The sequence below is a fragment of the Felis catus genome, chromosome E3 (genome assembly GCF_018350175.1).
Source record: "Felis catus isolate Fca126 chromosome E3, F.catus_Fca126_mat1.0, whole genome shotgun sequence".
Classification (NCBI taxonomy): domain Eukaryota; kingdom Metazoa; phylum Chordata; class Mammalia; order Carnivora; family Felidae; genus Felis; species Felis catus.
The window spans coordinates 847,588-868,539 of record NC_058383.1 but is presented as its reverse complement, the minus strand read 5'-3'; the positions used below and the strand labels follow the sequence as shown (position 1 = coordinate 868,539).

General features: G+C 61.8%; 1 protein-coding gene and 1 long non-coding RNA gene across 5 annotated transcripts; both read right to left on the bottom strand.

Moving 5' to 3' along the window:
* Window positions 1-210: 210 nt before the first annotated feature.
* Window positions 211-20,282, bottom strand: GET4 (guided entry of tail-anchored proteins factor 4). Of its 4 annotated transcripts, XM_045047769.1 has the most exons (10): window positions 19,570-19,910; window positions 16,816-17,018; window positions 15,344-15,422; window positions 14,930-15,011; window positions 14,406-14,555; window positions 7,985-8,123; window positions 6,801-6,941; window positions 6,571-6,646; window positions 6,366-6,438; window positions 211-1,016 (listed from the first exon to the last, which is right to left on the bottom strand). In XM_045047769.1, exons 1-10 carry the CDS (start codon window positions 19,786-19,788, stop codon window positions 931-933), a joined length of 1,248 nt encoding a protein of 415 aa, XP_044903704.1. In that variant the 5' UTR covers window positions 19,789-19,910; the 3' UTR covers window positions 211-930. The 4 variants fall into 4 exon arrangements, with proteins under 4 accessions (XP_044903704.1, XP_023102000.1, XP_023102001.1 ...); XM_023246232.2 differs by lacking the exons at window positions 16,816-17,018; window positions 19,570-19,910 and adding an exon at window positions 20,043-20,282; XM_023246233.2 differs by lacking the exon at window positions 16,816-17,018 and having other exon boundaries at window positions 19,570-19,701.
* LOC123382560 lies at window positions 8,384-12,528 on the bottom strand. Its single transcript, XR_006591106.1, has 2 exons — window positions 10,020-12,528; window positions 8,384-8,939 (listed from the first exon to the last, which is right to left on the bottom strand). It is a non-coding gene; the product is annotated as an uncharacterized LOC123382560 (long non-coding RNA).
* Window positions 20,283-20,952: the final 670 nt, after the last annotated feature.

The following is a 20,952-nucleotide window of genomic DNA, read 5'->3' as shown; positions in this document are numbered from 1 at the left end:
GCAGCCGGGGGGCCTCGGCACGGCCTGTCCGTGGTGTCTCCACATCTGCGTACGCACCGCCACGTCTGCACAAGAGCCATGAGACCTGCCGCGACCGGCCGCGCGTGGCCATCCACAGCACCCACGTGGGCACGGTCCAGACAGCCCTGGCCAGGCCGGACCCGGCAGCCGCTCCCCGCCGCGCACTCAGAAAGGACGAGCACGGCAAAACCCAGTATAAAGGATTTATTTAAACTCAACGATTAACACAGACCTTCCTTTAAACTTCGTCTTACAGTCAATAAAAGTGTGTGTATCTTACGCCTCGCCATGCATGATCACTGTGTATTAATCTACAACTCTTATTTTAAATTGTGAAAAAATAAAGTGTCTCCCCTCTTGTAATCGCCCTGGGAACACCGGGTCTGGCATCAGCGAGAAAGGGCAGATCCGCTCACTCCCGGACTGGCTGTTCGGTTAAACCCTAAAACGTCAGGTCAGAGGAATCAACCACCCAATGAAAATAAATACCGCCTTTCGAGACGTGGAAAGGACTCCCGATCCCCTCGCGAGGCCCGTCCCGAGCGGCCGTGGCCTCGGGATTTGGCACAGAGCAGCCGCCCCGATGCTCTCCGGGACACCGGTGGCCGGGCCACCGCAGGACGTCCAGGTGGTGCTGGCTGGGCGGCGGCCACCCCCCACGCCAACGCCAGGGGGCCTCCCGAAGCAAACCAGACACAGAGGACAGGGAGAGGGTGGGAGCGCGGCAAGGCCCGTGCTTTATTGTGGTCAGTCTGGAGGTGCAGCGCGGCCCAGCCAGCACAGCCGCGGCGGAGGCGCAGCCCGGGGCGGGCGCGCAGACGCCAACGCGGCCACGGCAGCCGCGGACCGGGAGCCCCCGGGCGTGGGGGCCCGGGCTCGGGGCGGCTTCGTGCGGGCCGCCGGGCGGGGTCAGTCGAGCTCGATGGGGCTGCTGTCGTCCTGACTGTCCTCGCCCTCCTGCTCCGAGGCGCCCATGAGGCTGCTCAGAAGGTTCCCTGGAAGCAAACGCAGGCGCCGTGAGGCACAGCGGCCCCGCGTTGCCGGCACCCCTGCCCGGGGAACCCCACCTTCCACGGCACCGCGTCCCAGGGCCCGGACGGGAGGCGCGGGGGCCCCACCACGCGTCCCTGGGAACGCGGATGCCTGTGCCCGGAGCCCTCGGAGTTGTCAGTAACCCGCGGTCACAGGGACGTCACCATCCACCGACACGAGGCCGTAGATTACACACGTGCTGACTTAAAGGTATCCAGAAACGGGTCGGGATGCGTCAGAGACCCCAGGGCCACACGCGGAGACGTTAATGGCTGTCGCCCACTGACGCGGTCACCACGGACACTTTGCCTCACTCTGATCTCACCCACGGAACCACTACTGTGTCACCACAGGGTCAGCAGTTTACAAAGTCCTCGAAGCCAAGCCACCGAGAAAGTAAGAACACACGCACACGGGAACGACGTTCTCGGGACAGACTGCCACGAAGGTGCAGAATCGTCCCCGATCTGCCACTAACCCGGGTCCAACGAACACACCAGCAGCACTCTGGGCGCCGGAAGGGCCGACTCTGAAGTTCTGGTGGGAAACGAGCGAGCACGAAGTATGAGGACCGCATGGCGAGGACGGAGGCTGGACGTCAGGCCCGACAGATGCAAACATGCAGCCCCCAGGCCCGGGTGAAACCACAGTGCACCTACACGCAGCTGGCACAGGAAGGAAGGTGGGTCTCCACCCCCCGCCTTCCCTGGCACAAATCCGGACGCCAGACACACAGTTTACAACGAGAAAGTCAAACCGTGTTCCCCAGGAGACGCCTTTCCACACAGTCTCAGGAAGACCTTTCCACGGTTTGGCCCACGTGCATCAAAATGGCAAACGTCCACCCAGCCCAAGCCCGAGGGACCGACGAGGCAGGGTGCCATGTGGATTCGGACAGCAGGACGGGGGCAGGGTCACGGAGCTTTGCGGGACGAGCCCGCGGCTGAGCCCGGCACCTGGGGCAGCCTCAGCTCCATCAAGAACCAGGCGCGGTCAGTGTGGAGGATACGTCGCCAGGGCACACAACAGCCATCTGTGTGTTTTTGCAGTTACTTCCAGAAGGAAGCTGAGGAAGGGAAGAAGTCTGAGCGGCAAGGCGGATTTCGGTGCGTGCTGGCGAATACGAACTCCACGAGGCAACACCTACCCGCTCAAAAGTAGCAGCACATCGAGGCTCGTAAAAGCCACTCTCAGATGAAGGGCTACAATGGTCCCTGCCCCGGTGGAGGTCGAAGTTGACATGGGACCCCAGTGAAGGCGACGGCACGTGGTGTTGAGGCCTGGGGCCGCCAGGCTAGACAGACGAGGGGCGGAGGCCTGGCCTTGAGATGCCGGGTCAGAAACCTGGCATCTAACAGCGGCCAAGACGAACCCTTGAAGAAATGCACGGTGTGCACGGGCCGGTAAACGAGTCAGGAGCCCCCTCGGGAAACACCCCCGCCCCCCGAACAGAGCAAAGTCCTGGTCCCGACGGCCTCACTGGCGAGGCCCGCCGAACGCTTCAAGGACACCCCACGCCGGTCCTTCTCAGACTTCTCCAGAAACGCTGAGGAAGAGGGAGCGCGTCCCGACTCCTTCCAGGAGGCCGGCGTAGCCCCCATACCAAAGCCCAAGGCGCCGGGAGGAGATCGGGGACCGCCACCCCTCGTGAGCGCTGATGCAAACGCCCGAGCAGAGCGCCGGCAAACAGACCGCGACAGCGCATGCACGGACGACGCGCCCCGAGGGGCCTCGCGCCTGCACCGCGAGGAGGGCTCCCCACGACAGGCCGGCGGGGGGGAGGGGGGGGGGCGCGGCCCCTGGGCAGAGGGGGGAAGACCCACGCGATCGTCCACCTCCACGGACGCGGGATCGGCCCCTGGCCGGCCCCACGCGGTCATCACGGCACTCAGCCAACCGGGAACGGGAGGAGCCACCTCCACACGGTCCCCGCCGTCTCCGGAGAGCCCACGGGGGACGTCATGCGCAGGGGCGAGACCCTGAGAGCTCCTCCTCGAGGCGCAGACAGGCGAGGAGGCCCTCGCCGCCTCCATTCCACACCGAACTGGAAATTCCAGCCAGAGCAAGCAGGGAGAGAGAGAAGGAAAAGGCACCCGCGGCGCAAAGGAAGCAGCAACACCGTGTTGGCGCAGGACGTGGTCCTGCCACGCCGAAAACCCCAAGGGCTGCACGAAACAGCCGTCGGAGCAAGTGAATTCAGCAAAGGAGCGGATACAAAGCACGTGGAGATCCGTTGAATTTCTCTACGCCAATAATAAATAACCGGAAAAAATATCAAGAACAATTCCATTCACAGCAGCATCCACAAGAATAAAACACTGAGGCACTGGCTTTAACTGAAAGGCTGAACGACTCATGAATGAAAATGATAAAACACTGAAAGTCACTGAAGTCACAAATAAATGGAAATGCTTTCCGTGTCCACGGGTTGGAAAACGTGATACCGTGTAAATGCCAATACCCTCCAATGCCATCTACAGGATCAATGCAGTCCTTGTCAAAATCTCAAGGACGTTTTTGCAAGAAAAGAAGAACCCACTCTAAAATTCATACAGAACTACAAGAGACTCAAACAGCCAAAACTACCTTGAACAAGAACAAAACCGGAGAGCTCACGTTTCCTGATCGCGTGAGCTCAAAGCGGTGTGGTGTGGGCAAAGACACACACACACACGCACGCACGCACGCACGCAAGCAAAGACCCATGGAACAGAACAGAGAGCCAGAAACAGGCCCGAGCACACGGGGGTCAAACAGATCTGACCAGCGTGACAAGACCACTCATGGGAAGATCAGTCTCTTCAACAAACGGGACACTGGACCCCGACCTCGCGTGCACACAAAAAATAGCTCAAAGTGGATCAAGGACCTAAATGTAAGCCCCAGAACAGTAAAACTCGCAGAAGACACAGAGTGAAAGCTTCCCAGCACCGGACCTGCCGAAGACTGTGGCTGGGACACGCAAGGCCCAGGGAACGGAGGAGAAACAAACGGACTTGGTGAAAATTTTAAGTTCTGCGTCAGAGGACGCTACCCAGAGTGAAAAGGCTGCTGGGTGTTGGGAGGGGCGAACAGGCAGAGCACAGAGGGTTTTTAGGGCAGAAACCACTCTGAATGACTAATGGTAGGTGTGTGTGTCTAAACCTATAAATGTATGGCATTAAAAGTGACCCTGAATGTAAACCATGAACTTCAGGTGAGAGTGATGTGTCCGTGCAGGTACAATTTCAACAAGTCCCCCCTCTGTCGTGGGATGCAAGTACCAGAAAGGGCTGTGAGGGGCAGGGAGGTACATGGAAAATCTCGGGGCCTTCCTCTTTACGTCTGTGAAACTTAAGCTACTTCAAAAAAATAAAGTCTGGGGGCACCTGGGTGGCTCAGTCGGTCAAGAGTCCAACTTCAGCTCAGGTCATGATCTCACGACTCATGAGTTCGAGCCCCACATCGGGCTCTGTGCTAACCGCTCGGACTCTGGAGCCTGCTTTGGATTCTGTGTCTCCCTGTCTCTCTGCCCCTCCTCTGCTCATGCTTTCTTCCTCAAAAATAAACATTAAAAACATTTATTACAATAAATACAGTCTTAAAAAAAACAATCCACAAAACGGGAAAAAATATTTCTGAATCTGACATCTGCCAAGTGTAGAGCATTCGTCAACTTGATTCAAAAATAAGCACGTGACTTGACCAGATACACAGGTGTACAAATAGCCAAAAAGCACGAGAAAACATGCTACGCGACCCTCGTCATTAGGGAGATGCGACCCAGCCACAGCGAGCTCCCACCTCACACCCTGTAGGACGGTGCCAGTAAAACACAGGAGACGGCAAACGTGGGCGAGGACGTGCAAAAACCAGACCTCGCGCGCAGCTGGTGGGACACGTCTGTCGGGCACAGTCGGGTAGCGACTCCAAACTTGAACACGGAACTTCAATGTGACCTGGTGAGTCCAGTTTGGGGTGTACTACCCAAAGCACTGGGCGCAGGGAGCCCAGCAGACAGGTGCACCCCATATTCACAGCAGCAAATTTACACAGCGAACAGGCGGGAGCAACCCGTGTGCATCACAGATGAAGGTAACACGACACGCGCCATCCACCCACGAAACACTATTTGGCCTTAAAAGGGAAGGAAGTTCTGGCACCTGCTCCAACATGGGCGGACCCTGCAGACACCATGGTGAGTGACACAAGGCAGACACAGGAGGACACGTACTGGGACCCACTCACACAAGGCCCCGGGGTCGTCACACTCACGGACACGGGAGGACACGCACTGGGACCCACTCACACGAGGCCCCGGGGTCGTCAGACTCACGGACACGGGAGGACACGCACCGGGACCCACTCCCACGAGGCCCCGGGGTCGTCAGACTCACGGACACGGGAGGACACGCACCGGGACCCACTCCCACGAGGCCCCGGGGTCGTCAGACTCACGGACACGGGAGGACACGCACCGGGACCCACTCCCACGAGGCCCCGGGGTCGTCAGACTCACGGACACGGGAGGACACGCACCGGGACCCACTCCCACGTGGTCCCGGGGTCGTCAGACTCACGGACACGGGAGGACACGCACCGGGACCCACTCCCACGAGGCCCCGGGGTCGTCAGACTCACGGACACGGGAGGACACGCACCGGGACCCACTCCCACGAGGCCCCGGGGTCGTCAGACTCATGGACACGGGAGGACACGCACTGGGACCCACTCCCACGCGGTCCCGGGGTCGTCAGACTCACGGACATGGGAGAACACGCACTGGGACCCACTCCCACGAGGCCCCGGGGTCGTCACACTCACGGACACGGGAGGACACGCACTCGGACCCACTCCCACGTGGTCCCGGGGTCGTCAGACTCACGGACATGGGAGGACACGCACTGGGACCCACTCCCATGAGGCCCCGGGGTCGTCACACTCACGGACACAGGGTAGGTGGTGGGACTGTGTCTGGGGGAGCGGGTGGAGGTCCATGTATAACGGACAGAATCTCAACGTGAGGAGATGGAACATTCTGGAAATGGACGGTGCAGATGGCTGCACAGCAGCGTGAACGTGCTCAGTCCCCTGAGCTGTTCAGTTAGAAGTGGTTAAAACAGCAAATTTCACGATACGTGTGTTTTACCACAAAAGCGAAAGATAAAAGGAAACGCCCACCGACGGGGCCCTGGGACGACAGGGCCCGCACAGCTGTGTGGGAGTCTACTGGGAGAAGGACCTCAGGGCCGAGCAGACACGGAGCCCGGGAGAGGACCGCACCTGCGCCCGCCCCGCTCCCTTCCTGCGCCCCCGCCCGCCCCCCCACTCACCCAGCAAGCCCCCGTACGAAGACGTCTGCTTGGGCGGCACCCCAAAGAACAGCTGTCCTATCCGGTCCAGGTACTGCAAGAGGCAGAGGCACGGGCTCAGCGGGGCGCAGACACGCGGGCGACACGACCTCCCACCCGCCCGGTCCCCGAGGCTCCCCGTGCCCTCTCCTCCTCCAGCTGTCGCCCGGCCCCACGCGCCCCTCACCTCATTGTACATGGGGTCCCGCCGGAGGGATGGCTGGTACTGCTCACACAGCACCGTGAACACGGTCAGTTTGCCCCTGAAGCGACACGGATGGCAGCACGGATGTCCAGGAGAGTCCAACGTGCAGGGCACACGCACGCGCCCCTCCACACGCGTGCGCATCCCTCTGTGCGCGCTGTACCCCCTCCCCCCCCCCACACACACGACCCCTCCACGCACACGCAACTCACCCATCTACGGCCAGCAGCAGAAACCAGATGAAATTCAGCAGAGGCTGCACAAACGGAGGGCCGTTCTCGATGGACGGGTGTTTCTGTGTGTACGTTGTGAACACCACTGACGCGCTGCTTTTGTTCTTTAAACAGAGAAACCTGGAAGGGACGCCCTAGTAAGCAGGGTACCGAGGCAGAAACAAGGGGACTCGCACAGACGCTCACGTGAGCACCAGACCTGGGACGCTTCTGGGGGCACAGCAGAAGGCCGTCCCCAAACAGCACACGGGGGCCCCCGCCATGCACGGCACCCCTCCGCATTCGCAATTTCCAGGCGAGGACGTGGAGCTCGCGAGGGTGACCGTGTCTGTGGCGGGTTCTCGAACTCCAGACCGCGCGCACCCAGCAAGTCAGCCCAGGGCCCTGGGGAGCGTGCGGGGCAGTGGGTCAGGCTCTGACTCCCGCCCCGTGGGGCCATCTCCACGGCCTTCCCGTTGCCGCTTGTCCCTCCTCGTCAAGGTGCGAGCGAGGTGATCGGGTGGTCTCGGGATCCACACACAGGCGCCGTGCACCACACAGCTGGGCTCGGGGGCTCTGGAGTCCCCGAAACTCTCCATTTAGAGGCACAGACACATATCAGGCCGCCGTGCGGCAGGGCGGGGAGCTCCGAGGTGCCGTCAGGTCCAGCGAGCGTGCTGCGACCCCCCTCCCATTCACGTGCACAGAACGTGTCCTGTCCCGACACCTGGCCACCTATTCCGGGGGTTTCCGAGGCGGGAGCGCGGGCCCACCCTGCCTCCCTCCCAAGCTGTGTGCGTGCTCGACGGTCCCGAAAAAACCACTGGCGAGGGGGCAGGAGGCGGTCCGACGGGAGCGGGGGAGCCTCACACGAGACGTCCGGGACCCACACTCGCTCCTCGACCCGGGACACCTCGGACATCTTATTAAATACGCACACCCCCCGAATGACAGCGGCCCGCCGCCCAGAAAATCTAGAGAGAATGGAACACGGGGAGGAACGGCAGGACGCCAGTCAGAACACTCCCTTCCGCGGCCGCCCGACTCAAATCCCACAAACGGTCCGGGGGACCCGGGCGACAACACACAGCCTCCCCGACAGGTCTGCGGCAGGGTCGCAGGGTGGCGACCCTGGGTGGCGTCTCGGCCAGGTGACAGGAGGCCGAGCCAAGGCGGGTACCTACTGTAGCACGGCCTGGGCCACGAACATATCCACCTCGCTGCGGAAACCCCTGGACGTGGAGTACTCCACCAGCATGTGCGCACAGCCCTCGCCGTCCGCTGAGTGCAGGAAGTGGTACCGGGACTCGCAGTAGTTCTGCTCTGCGGGAGGGAAGCGGACACCGTGAGCCCCGAGCGCTCCGCACACCCGCCCTGGACACCCCTGCACTCGGCACACCCGCCCCGCCCCCCCCCCCCCCCCCGGCCCCCGCACACCTGCCTGTGCCCTGCACACCATCCCTGCCCCCCACACACCTGAGTGCGCTCGGCACCCACCCCACCCCGCCCCCCTCCCGGCCCCCACACACCCGCCCTGGGCACCCCCTGCACTCGGCATACCCGCCCCGCACCCCCCCCCCGGCCCCCGCACACCTGCCTGTGCCCCGCACACCATCCCCGCCCCCCACACACCTGAGTGCGCTCTACACCCACCCCTCAGGCGTCCCATTCACCGCCTCCAATGCCCATGGTGGGAGGGCACGGCTTCGGGCTGAAGTCCCCACACTGGCGTCCGCATTAGCTGGCTCACGAGAGCGGGCCGACGCGAGACCCCCGGACTCATGCTTCTGACAACTGAGACGCAGGCCCCGCAAACCCCGACACGCAAACGCAGCGAAGGTCAGAGTAGTGCCAGGCCCAGGTCGGGCCCGCCTGTCCCCCAGGCCACACGAAGGCCCCTGCCGTCCTGACGGCCACCCACCCTCTGTCCACCTTCCGACGCACATTCCACATTCACTACTTCCCTCTCCGTGTTTGTGGTCCGTCCCCCTCAAGAAGCCCTGCTGGACGAAGGACTGGATGTTCCCACCAGGACTGATGTCCCAGTCAGGATGGACCCGTCCTGCGAGTGGTGAGGACACGGCTCAGCCCCACTGTTTCCCAAGAAGGGCCACACTGTCCCGCTCAACGCGGAGTCACCTAGGAGCCGGACAGACACGTGGAACCTCAGGCCCCAAACTGGAACCTGCACCCCAACAGGTGAGTTTGGGGGCACTCTGGCCTCGACTTTCTGAGCCTGTTCCCTGGGGCCACACCTCTCATCAGGGCAGGAAGCTTTAGTGCTAACAGCACAAAAGGGGGCTGGAAGGACCTTCCAGGAGAAGTGTGCTCCAACTAACCTGTTCCTGAAGCACTCCTATTGTACACTGCTCGTGGGACGAGCTCTACTGGCAGGTTTGTTAAAAAAATAACAAAAATCCCAGCCTTCCCAACGCCAGTAAATGACTCCCGCTGTACCCCTGCTCCCCGCACTCATTGCTCGGAAACCTGTCTCCCTGCCTGCTGGCCCTCGCAACAATGACGATTCGACACCCTTCGCTCTCACCAGGCGCTGGCAACGCCTGGGCACCCCTGGCTGCCATGGCTAGGGGGGCGGGGCTCGGCATCCTACAGAGCACAGGGGTCCAGAGCGTCCGCGGCGCTGAGGCACAGCCCCGACCTAGACCAAGCACCTCCTCACACCCTGGCCCATTTCCCAGAGTGGACTGGATCACGACCCCGTCTCACTCACAAGGCCTCCCGGCTCCCACACCTTTCCAGGGCTAAGGCGCCATGCCCCAGCCACCTGCCACCTTCTACCGGGAATAGTGGCCCCCGGCTGGCCAGGACTGCTTCCTGCCATTGGCCCCAGCCCCCAGCGCCCCGCACACCACCTTCCGGAGCTCAGAATGGTTCGAGCCCCCATTTCTTTGTGTACTTGCGCTCTCTTCTCTCCCTCAGACCATCCAAAAATAACTTCCGGTTTTAGAGCATCCACAGGAACAGAAAAATTGGGCAAAACCATGCCCGGATGTTCTGTCCCAGAACCAGACTGGCTCCAAGAACCGTACTGGACCCTGTATAAGAGCACCTCGGGGATACTGGGGGTCAGTTCCAGGTCACCACAACAAAACCAAGTTTTTGGTTTCCCAGGGCACAGAAAGCTGTGTTCACAGTCTGCTAAGCGTGCCCTAGCGCTATGTGAAAACAAGAAATAGAACTCAAATAACAAACGCTAACCATCACCCAAGCCTGCAGCGGGCTGTAACCTTTCTGCCGGTGGAAGGTTTTCCTGGAGGCCGCCGGCTGCTGACCGTCAGGGTGGAGGTTGCCGGAGGCTGGGGTGGTTCTGGCAAGTTCTGAAATGAGACGATCAAGTCTGCTGTGCTCTTTCCCGAAAGGCCCCTCCGTAGCGTGCGATGCTGTTCGATAGCATCTACCCACAGGAGAACTTCCTTCACGCCTGGGGTCCAGCCGCTCACACCTGCTGCGGCTTTAGCGACTCCGTTTACGCGCTGTTCTCAACCCTTTGCGGTCATTTCGACCGTCCGCGCGGCGCCTTCACCAGGAGCGGGTTCCGGCTCCAGAAACCTCCTCACTTGCTCACCCGGAAGGAGCGGGTCCTCGTCTGGTGAAGCGTGAGACGGAAGCCGTCCAGCCCCACCCGCAGGCTCCACCTCTGGTTCTGTTCTCTTCCTGTTCCCCCACATCTGCACGGACTTCCTCGCCCGTGTCCCGAACCCCTCGAGGTCGTCCCTGAGGGCTGGCCTCGCCTTCTGCCGAACTGTCACAACTGGTATTTTGGCCTCTTCCTGCGAATCACGTACGTTCTTAGTGGCATCGAGAACGGTGACTCCTTTCCGGCAGGTTTTCTGGCATCGAGAAGGGTGACTGCTTTCCGGCGGGTTTTCGGCGGACTTTTCCCAGCAGAGGAAGCACCATCCGTGGCAGCTACAGCCTTACGAAGTGCGCCTGTTAAAGAAGTCTTGAGGACCGAAACGACCCCTCGGTCCACGGGCGGCAGGACGGATGCCGAGTCAGGCATGAACACCACGCTCGTCTCACTGCCCGTGTCTGTCCGAGCTCTCGGGTGACCAGGGGCGTCGCACACAGACGCGCTGCCATCCGGGCGGCGGCGTCCCGTCGGCAGAGGACAGGCAGCGCCCACTCCGCGTGCTCGCTCGGGGCCCTCGGACTTGGGATGGGTCGCTGGGCACTGGCCCCGGCTTGCGGTCACCGGCCGCTCCGTCACCCCGGGACGGGAGGGTCGGCCGGTCCCTTGAGGCTGGGAAGCCAGGTGCCGACGTCTCTCCAACTACGCACGTCCTGACGCACGTCCTCGACCCGTGTGGCGTGCGGGCCCCTTCGTTAACGGTCGCAGCTGGATCTTCCGGACCCCCTGCGGCCGCGTCTACACCGCCGTGCACTCTTCCGTCTTGGACGCGGCGTCTGCTGGCTTCAGACTCTCCTCCCACAGCTTCCTCCCCGCCTCAGCCTTCGTGGAACTGAGGCAGTCAGCACGTGGCTCTGGGTTAGGCTGTAGCTTACGGGGATGCCGTGGCTGGTTCGCTCTTCTGTCCCGACCGCTAAAACGGGGAGGCTGATTCTTTCCCATGCTAATTTCCTTCCGGAGCGTGTCCTTTGCGCCGACCACCCGGCTAAGCGTCCGGGACGAGGGGCCCGGTTTCCGCCTTCCTCACCGAGCTTACTCGTCCGAAGCTCGTGATCTGACGTCAGAGACGTGAGACTCTTCCTTTCGCTGGGACCCCGGGGGCCTCTGTAGGGTCATTACGTGGCCCAGTTTCAGTGTTGTTGTGCCTCGGGAAACAGGGAGGCTCGAGGACGAGGAGGGAGACGGGGGAGCGGCCGGTCGGGACAGCGGTCAGCACACACACACGGTTATCGATTAGGTTTGCCCTTACGTGAACGCAGTTCCTGGTCCCCAAAACAATCACGATGGTAACGTCAAAGATCACGGTCACAGATCACCGTGACACATTATGAAAAAAAACCTTGGGGCATCTGGATGGCTCAATTAGTTGAGCGTCCAACTCTTTATTTCGGCTCAGGTTGTGGGATCGGGCTGAGCGTGGAGCCTGCTTGGGATTCTCTGTCTCCCTCTGCCCCTCTGCCCAGCTCATGCTCTCTCTCACAACTAAAAAAAGTTAACTTTAAAAAAAAATAATAAAAAAATAAGAATCTCGAAGTATCGTGAGAATTAGCAAAATGTGACACAGGGACAGCAAGCAAGCAGGCGCTGTTGGGAAAATGGCGCCAATAGACTCGCTCAACACAGGGTCACCGCAGACCGATGTGTGGGCAATGCGGGATCTGTGAAGCGTACCAGAACGAGGTGTGCCTCAATCAGCAGACCGCCACAACACAGCAGAACTGACAGCGGAGGCAAGCCGTGGAGGGCCAATCACCGCGGCCGCAGACCTGTCCCCAGGGGCCACAGCCGCACAGACATCCCTAAACACAGGCTCTGGACACAAGCCACGGACGCCGGGGCAGGACAGGACGCGGGATCTGTGCCTCAGGCACTACGCATAACTGCCTATATCCTGAATTTTAAAATCACGTTCCTAAATATGAATGCCTTAAAGCTGGCTCTCAACCCCTGAGGCCCCTGAAGGACTCTTTTTTTTTTTTTTTAATGTTTGTTTACTTAAGAGACAGCGAGGGGCGCCTGGGTGGCGCAGTCGGTTAGGCGTCCGACTTCAGCCAGGTCACGATCTCGCGGTCGGTGAGTTCGAGCCCCGTGCCGGGCTCTGGGCTGATGGCTCAGAGCCTGGAGCCTGTTTCCGATTCTGTGTCTCCCTCTCTCTCTGCCCCTCCCCCGTTCATGCTCTGTCTCTCTCTGTCCCAAAAATAAATAAACGTTGAAAAAAAAAAAATTAAAAAAAAAAAAGAGACAGCGAGTGAGCACATGCGTAGGGGAGGGGCGGAGAAGGAGAGAGAAAGAACCCCAAGCAGGCTCCCCAATGCCAGCACCGAGTCTGACGTGAGGCTCGATCCCACGTACCGTGGGATCGTGACCTGAGCTGAAACCAAGAGTCAGGCCCTCAAGTGACTGAGCCGCCCAGGCGCCCCCACCTCTGAGGGTCTCTCGGAGCCACAGACGCAGGATCACGTCTGTTTTCTGCCTGGCATCTCCCCATGGACCCCCCAAATAGACTGGGCAGAAGGGGCGCCAAATAAATGCTTGCTAGGAACACAGGTTTGCTGTAGCCGCCCCTGATCGCAGAGCAGGCCGTCCACCTGCACGTGCACACCCCAGGCCGGCCCCTGCAAGATGGGGCGGGAGTAAGGGGCAGGGGCCTCAGGGACCCCCCACCCCGCCGGGCCGGCGAACACCGACGGTCTCTCCCTGAGGGGCTTCCGGGCACCCACAATGAACGAGACACTCCAGCATCGGGTGGGTGGGAGGGCGTTCTGGTGGGGACAGACGACAGACAGAAAATGCATGGGGCCCACGCGAGGCTGGAAGGCCAGGGCGGCCCGAGGGAGGGGAAGCAAGGCGCCCCCAGGGAGTGCATGCCAGCAGAGGAGGGGCCCAAACCGCCTCAGCCCCAGCGCCCAGCTGCTCCTGCTTGGGCCCCCCTCCGGCTCTGGGTCAAAGTGGGGAAGGGATTCAGCCGCCCTCTAAGGAGAGCGTCCTGACTGTCTGGCCTTTGAACTCACGCACATCTGACCGTTATCCTCCCAGCAGCCCTCTGGGGTGCGGGCAGGGCTGGCACGCCAGCAGCTGAGGGGTCTGAGGAGCCCCACTCGTGGGTCACAGTGGGTGGGGACACGCGGACCAGTGAGCGGTGCCACCCCGAGAGAAGCGGGGAGGGGTCTGTGTGCTCACACAGCCGGCATCCCCGTGTGGGCGAGGGCTGGGTTCGTGGGGGGCGGCCACCACACGCGTGCCGCCGGACGAGAGGCGAAGCAGGGACGCGCTGGGCCCGCCGGCGTGGGGAGCAGGCAGGCCTATCTGACCACAGAGCCGCCTCTGGACCCAGGCTGCTTCCAGGAGGAGCCGCTAACACAGACGCGACCCGGCGGAAGGCCGCCTGCAAGTGAAGGAAGGTGCCTCTGTGCCCCCACCAAGGCACCTCCCCCCTGCCCAGCGGACGCCCGGTGACGACCCCCGGGAAGGCTGACGCGGTGTGAACGAGCTGCCCGCAGCGCTCACTCAACAGGACACAGCTGTTCAAACCCTCCTGAACAAACGCTGTCCAGGTCACCAAACCGAGGGTCTTTCCCGGCCCCTGAGCACCAGACTCAGAGCTGAGGGTGCGAACCACACCCAGAAACTGCCTGGCATCCCCCCCGGCCCCCTCATCAGCCAAGTGCTTAATCAGAAGCGGAGATTTAAACTTGAAGACGACGCAGCACGCCGGGCCATCATAGGGCCCGCCTGGGGAAGATGTCCCAGAGAGGAAGCGGGGGTGGCGGGGGGCGGACAGGAAGGGCCAGACCAGCGGAGGGCAAATCCTCCCCTCTTGGCTCCCCGCGGCCCAGGAGTGCGACTGCTGACAACAGCTAACACCAGTGAGAGCCACCAAGGCAGAAACAGGGGCGGCTGTTTGGGGACGGCCTGCACCCTCCCGCCGAGAGCTTTCCCCGCACCGGGCCTACCTTTCCACAGGGTGAGGGCCAGCAGCTGGTGGAGACGGGGGTGGCCCAGCTTCCCTGATCCTCCACTGGACCACTTCAGGGCTCGAGACACAAAAGCCACTCGCTCTGGGGAATTCGGGTCCATCAGACTGAACAGTTTAGCCAGATTTTCTAAAACGACACAAACACAGACCCTCATCCAGAGAAGCGCTGCCGTTCAGCGCCCCACACGCCGCAGGTCAGGGTTCACCGAAACAAGAACTATTCCGCCCCGGAGCTGAGAAATGGCGTTCTGGTGTGTCCCAGAGCCCCCCACCGCTGACCTCTCGGCCGCAAAGTCAGCAGCCTGGAGGCTCGGCCTGTGTCCTGGAGCAGAGGGGGAGGTGGACTACAGCAGGGAGCTGGCCCCCAGGGGACCCGCCCCGATGCACGCTCAGCGTGCGGGCAGGCTGGCGGGCGAGGTGCCAGCGTCCACCAGAGAGGGCGCGCTGGGGCGTCACTACTCCATGTGCACAGGTACCTCGTGCACAGTCAGAAAGCCTCACCCAACAGGTCAGCGGCCACCTCGACTTCTGCCTTCTCCAGCGACTCTAAGACCAACATGGACAAGTCCGCAGCGCTGTTTTGCTACAAAACACAGAAGTGAGTAGGAATCACAGAAGCAGAGCCCTGGCTGGTCTTTAGAAGCCCCGGCAGAGCTGGACGGCTGCTCCGGTGTCCAGCCAGAAACGCGTGGCGGGGAGAGGCACGGGGCCCCCCGGGCGGGGCGCCTGGAGGACGGAGACCCTGGCCGGCGCGGCACCCGGCACCCTCACACGGCACCCCGGACACAAGCACACCCGCCTGGCGGTGGCCAGCGACAGGGACGGTCCACGGTCGTCCGCCACACCTCTCCCTGGACGCTCCTTTTCCAACCCGCAAGCCCCAAGCAGAGGGGGAAAGGCAGGCCCGCCGCGTACTTGGCCGTGGCTGAAGAACAGGAGTGCCCCCGAGCACATGAGCTCCCGCGCCTCCGTGTGCTTGCTCTGTGACATGTACCTGTAAGACAGAGAGGAGGGCGGAGCCCCAGTTAGGTCCAGTTATGCCCCGTGCTCCCCCACAGACGTCCTCCACAGTCTGACACACTCTCGGAATCACGCTCCCCCAGCCCAACGGCTACGGTTTAGAGAGAAAATGCAAAAGATACGACGTGTGAGTAAACACAGGAACTTTATACGGCAAACGATCCCGGAAACACGCGCGTGCGCCTGCGTGCGTGACCGACCAAGAACAGAGTCGAGCTGTGTCGTCGCCTGAGGCCTGCCACCTCACCGGGTGGTCACGGCACCCCGGCCCCCACCCACTGTGGCAGAGAGTCCCTGCCGTCAACAAGGCAGGCCTCAGGGGACTGGCAGACCCACACCCCCCATCTGACAGCAGCACGGGTGGGGGGCCCGGCGCAGCTCAAAGGTCGCAGCAGAAGGACCCAGAGAAAGGCTGGATGACGTCCACCCCGAGCACACAGGCCCCACTTCGGTGGTGGGACCCGCGTGAAGGACAGAGCGACATACTGGTGTCCATCGGAGAACCAAAGGTCAGGGCCCCGCTCGGGGGTCGGGACAGCAGGAGCTCACTGGGGGACGTCGACTCTCTCTGTGGTCCCCACCCCCTCCACCCCACCCTGTCCTGCCTCACTTTCCCATTTTGGACACATTTCTCAGTTTCCTTAACTGCAGAGAGATAGACACACCGAGAAGCCGGAGCCTGGCAGGCAACTAAACACAAACGACAGGATGGCGGTCTGTCTGCGACAGGCGACATTTAGCGAAGCCGAGCTGAGCCCGAGAGAGAGCCAACAGCAGGAAGCAGCTCCCCGCAGCCCGGCGCAGAGCTAAGCGCGCGACCCGACGCTCCACTCGCTGGCCGTGCGTCTATCTCCGTGATTATCAGAAAAGAAACAGAACCAAAGCAAATTGAAGAAAGATACCAAGTGAGCAGCACAAGGTGCTCCCAAGACAGGCAAACAGCAAGCACGGAGGCCTGGGAGCCCGTCTGTAGCTCGCCCCGACCGGCAGGCCAGGGGGGACGTGAGCGCCTGGCTATTCAACTAACCACAGAAACGGTCTTTGCTTCACTAAGGTTCCACGACCGGAACCCCCCAGGAGAACACGGCCCCGCCGCGATCAGCACACAGAAGACCCATCTGCCGGGTGGGGGCGGCACCGGTGGGGGGAACCCGCAGCCCGGCCAGAAAACCACCGCCAGCCTGCGGGCTGCGCCCCCCCCCCCACGCCCAGCTCGTCGCAGCCCGGTCCTGGGGGGGCCCACACTGCCACGGGCGGTCCCGGGAAGGCGAGTTCCAGAGGCGCGCAGCCCCACACTGCCACCGGCACGGACACGCGGAACCGCAGGCACCTCTCCGTGACAATCCTGCCAGCGTGTCGCTGCTTACACGAGACGTGACAGGGCTCTAGACTCTCCCGTCTGAGATAACCTCTCAGAGCACCAGATGACAGAAGTCTCTGGGACAACAGGGCCTGCCTTCGAGCACCCACAGCTCCAGGGCTGGGGGCTCCAGGGGGAGCGGAGCAACGCAAGGGTTCCACGGCGCACACGCCCGGCTCGGGGAGCTCGCGTGTTGCAGATCAAGCAAAGCTGGAAAAAACGGAAACAGTGAAAGGCGATCGTGAGAAATGCACGTGCTTCTGTCTGGAATTCAGGGGATGGGAAGGGATTTAGTGCCGGGGCCCAAGGCGTTGGGGGGGGGGGGGAGCTGAGAGCAGGCGGGGCACCATCCACCATCCGCGTGGCCCTGACGTCAGCACACATGTGTAGGCACCAATGGAACCCGCACCTGGCCAGCACGTGATTGGGGCGGGGGCGGGGCCGGGGGGGGGGCGCCCCACCCAGCCTCGTGCCTTGTCCGTTGATTCTGCTTTTTATTAAAAGAAGCAAGCAGAAAGTAACAAAAACGTTAATACTAGCAATAGAAATTGTGGGGTCAGAGAGAGGCATGTCAGGTGCCAGCTAACAGCACCCCATGCTGTGGAGCTCAGGAGGGCTCAGCATCACCGCAGGGTCACCCCGAGAACACGACCGGAACCCCCTGGAACCCCCTGGCACAGCCCCCTCCTTTAGGAAAAGTTCCTTATTTGCTTGGAGGTTGCAGAGAACACGTGTTTTAAGTTTTTCTTTTAAAAATTTTCATTTGATTTGGGAGGCAAAACAGTGACACAAATGTCAGAAGGCCCCTGGGAAGGAAGGCGGATTTTGATGAAATCAGAGGGACGCAGGCTGGATGCAGAGGGGCCCCCCCGGGAGGTGACAGTGGAGGCACTGGGCCAAGGGAAGCCAGAAGTGGGGGGCTAGAGAACTAGTGAGTACCCATAACCCAACAGGCCTGGAAAAGAGACTCCCTCCTAGTCCCAGAGGAGCTCTGAAGACACTAAGTGGCCACCTGCTGGCACCCCAGGGGGGTGGGGTGGGGTGGAGAGGGGGCAGAGCGTCCAGCTGAACGACTGGACCTCTGCCACGGTCCACGCCTAAGGGACGCGCACCAAGTAAGCCCGACCCACCCGACTGCCCGATTCCGGGCTCCCTTCTCCGTCAGCTGCCCTGAAGTACGACAATCACAAGTGTAATTTGTGAAAGTCTCTGACAGGTGAACGGGTGCCAAGCTGTGGTCCATCCGCACTACAGAACACCACTTGGCCACAGAAATGAATTAACGCTACGCACTGGGGTAAATCCTGAATGATCATGCTGCGTGGACCCGAAAAAGACAAAAAGAGGATATGATTCCACTTACGTCACATTCTAGAAAAAGGGGAATCCATCTACCGTGACCGTGATGCAGAGATCAGGGGTTGCCTGGGGGCGAGGGGTACAGATGAGAAAACTTAGGCAGTGACGGAAACTCTTAGTATCCTGACTGCTGACGGTTTCGTGCGAGCACGTGCCAAAACTCATCAGAGTGCGTGTTCTACGTAAACTCTTACACAAACGTGTATTTACTTACACAAAGACCAAAAACCTAATGTAACTCAGTGAACCTGACTTCTCCCAGAGCCACACACCCAGGAGGAGGGTTCTAAACAGGTGCGCACGGACTGTACCCTGGGAGACAAGGACAGCTCCCGGCTGTTTCACTCAGACCTTGTGGACGCCACAAATGCCACCACCGACTTCGTCCCCAGGGAGGCCAACGGCAGATCATTTACTTTTCCCAACTACCAAGAGGTGAAGGTACACCCCACTGCCCCGCGACCAAGCCAAGGCTGAGACAGGTTCAGCAAGATGTCGTGGGTCACTGGTCACAGAGCAGAGGTGGAATTCGAAGTAGGTCAAGGCTGTGCTGGCAGAGAGCATGCTTTCTGTCACCACCCCCGGCCACTCCAGACACACACCCTGTGCAGAGACACTTGCCTCTTTATAGCTGATCGACACCTCCTTTCCCCACACGGGCAGAAGTGTCTCAAAACAAGAAACACTGTTCATTTTCGGGAAGATCCTGTTTCGCTGATTAATCACTGGGGCAAATATTTACATACAAATCCCGGAGAACAGCGAGCACCGGGGCAGATCTCCAGGCCACATGGATATCTGATTGCCAAGCGGCCAGGCGGAAGGCTTCATGTTGCAAACTTCAATGCCTAGCCTACTCAAGTCTTTGGCTGATGCCCTAAACCACAACCAACTCACTCCTACCTGGTCCTCTAAGCCAACAGAGCCCACCGTCGTCTGGGACGTGACGAGCCGCACTCGGAGCACCTCTGAGTCCCCAAGACCTTGATCCAACTGGTTATTTAAAGAAAATTTAAAAACCTAGGCCGAAATGGTGAACAGGCCTGACTCTGGCAGTTCGGAAAGAAAAAGCAGGCCACAAAACAGCTTTAACCACCTATAAAATGGTCTTTAAGGCCTATCCGACTCGCAACGAACGGCCCATTGCGTTCTGGCCTCAACAGTAGAGAAGCGGCAGAACTTACCGGAATGTGCCAAGAACCACCCAGAAATCACAGCAGCGGACGTGTTACAGCACAACTACCGAAAGAAAATAAACGCAGGCCACGCGACACTCGCCAACGCTCCAGAGCCGCACCGGAAAAGCACATTTTATCGCCCGCAACCCGCAGCGGGCCAGCTTGCACGCGTCGCGAGCCCTGAGCGCCCCCGCGCCCCGCAGCTCAGCGCCTGGGACACTCACCGTGGCGCCGGGGCTGCCGGCCGCGCAGGTGCAGGCGCAGCGCCGGGCTCGCGGGCACGGCTGGCCCAGCGCGCGGCGCAGGGACCCCGGGGCAGAAAGACGCTTAACCCGGACGACCGGACCGCCGGGGGACGCAGACCCCGAGGCTCGGTCCCGGGGTGGCCGTGGCTGGGAGAGGCCGGCCAGGGGCCCGGAGAGTGGATGTGTCGGGCCAGGCATGGGGCGGCCGGGCCGGGACTGGGGGAGGCCCGGCTGGCGGGGAGCTGGGCCGGGGCACGGGGGAGGCCGGGCTCGGCGTCCTCAGTCCTCCGCCTCCCGGCCGCCCGCCTGCTCCGACCGCCGCGGCGACAGGCAGCGGCGCGGGCCAATGGGGGCGCGGGGCGGCGCGGCGCGGCCAATGGAAGGCGGCCGGGGGCGGGGCGCCAGGCTCGGCGGAAAGCCCTGGAAGGCGGCGGCCGCGGCGCAGCGGCTACCTGAAGAACAGGGTCCGGTACATCTGGTGCGCCTCGTAGTAGTCACCCTTCTCGACGCTGGCGCGCAACTTGCCCTCCACGCGCTGGACACCGCCGCGATTCCGGGCGCCGTTCCGGGCACTCTCCTGCTCGGCCATCGCCGCCGCCGCCGCCATCGGGCCGGCGCTCCGCGAAGGGCTGACGCTGTCGCAGGCGCGGTCGGCAGCGCCTCTCGGCTTCCGTCCCGGCGGCCGTCCGACGCCCTCTACGGTGGCCCGCGAGGAGCCGCGCGCAGCTGGAGGCGGGCGCGCCGGCGGGCGACCACGTGATTGCGGGGCGGGGCCGTGGAGCCAGCGGCAGACGGCCACGTGACCTCGGGGCGGGGTCGCGGAGTCTGCGGAGGGCGGCCGCGTAGCCGCTGGGCGGGGTGGAGGCGGCGCGCACGTGACCGCGGCTCGCTGGCTGACGCCACAATGGCGGCGGCACGTGACGACCGGGTTCTGGGGCGCTGCGGGGGAGAAACTGAGGCTGAGCGGCGCGGGGCTGGGGAGGGTGGCCTGAGGTGAAACAAGCGGCATTTCCACCATCGTTGGGACGCAAAGATTCCTAAATAAAAGCTGTGTTTTCACGCTTTCGGGCGCGGGTACAGGGGAGGTGAGGGTCCTGATTTGGCCCGGGTTTGGGACCAAAGAGAGGTCGAAGTCGAGATGACACGTCATCGCTCGAGTCGCCGGCTCGCTTGGACGCAGAAGCACCTGTTAACACAGAGCTGCAAGTCTGGTGGGAGATGGGGACAAGGACAGGACAGGGATGGGGGCAGGGGACGAGGACACATACGGCGGCTGTGGACGGGGATGGGGAGAGGGTGGGTTTTGGGGACAGGGATGGGGACACAGATAGAGGCTGGGGACAGAGGATGGGTTATGGGGAC

What these genes read in the sequence shown, in the direction of transcription:
- GET4 (XM_045047769.1), bottom strand. Translation starts at nt 19,788, where the DNA reads ATGCCTGGCCCGACACATCCACTCTCCGGGCCCCTGGCCGGCCTCTCC. An exon ending in AGAGCCCTGTCACGTCTCGT is followed by an intron (nt 15,423 to 16,815) that starts GTAAGCAGCGAC and finishes TCTGTCTTACAG; the next exon opens with GTACATGTCACAGAGCAAGC. An exon ending in CTGCTGCTGGCCGTAGATGG is followed by an intron (nt 6,647 to 6,800) that starts GTGAGTTGCGTG and finishes GTGTCGCTTCAG; the next exon opens with GGGCAAACTGACCGTGTTCA.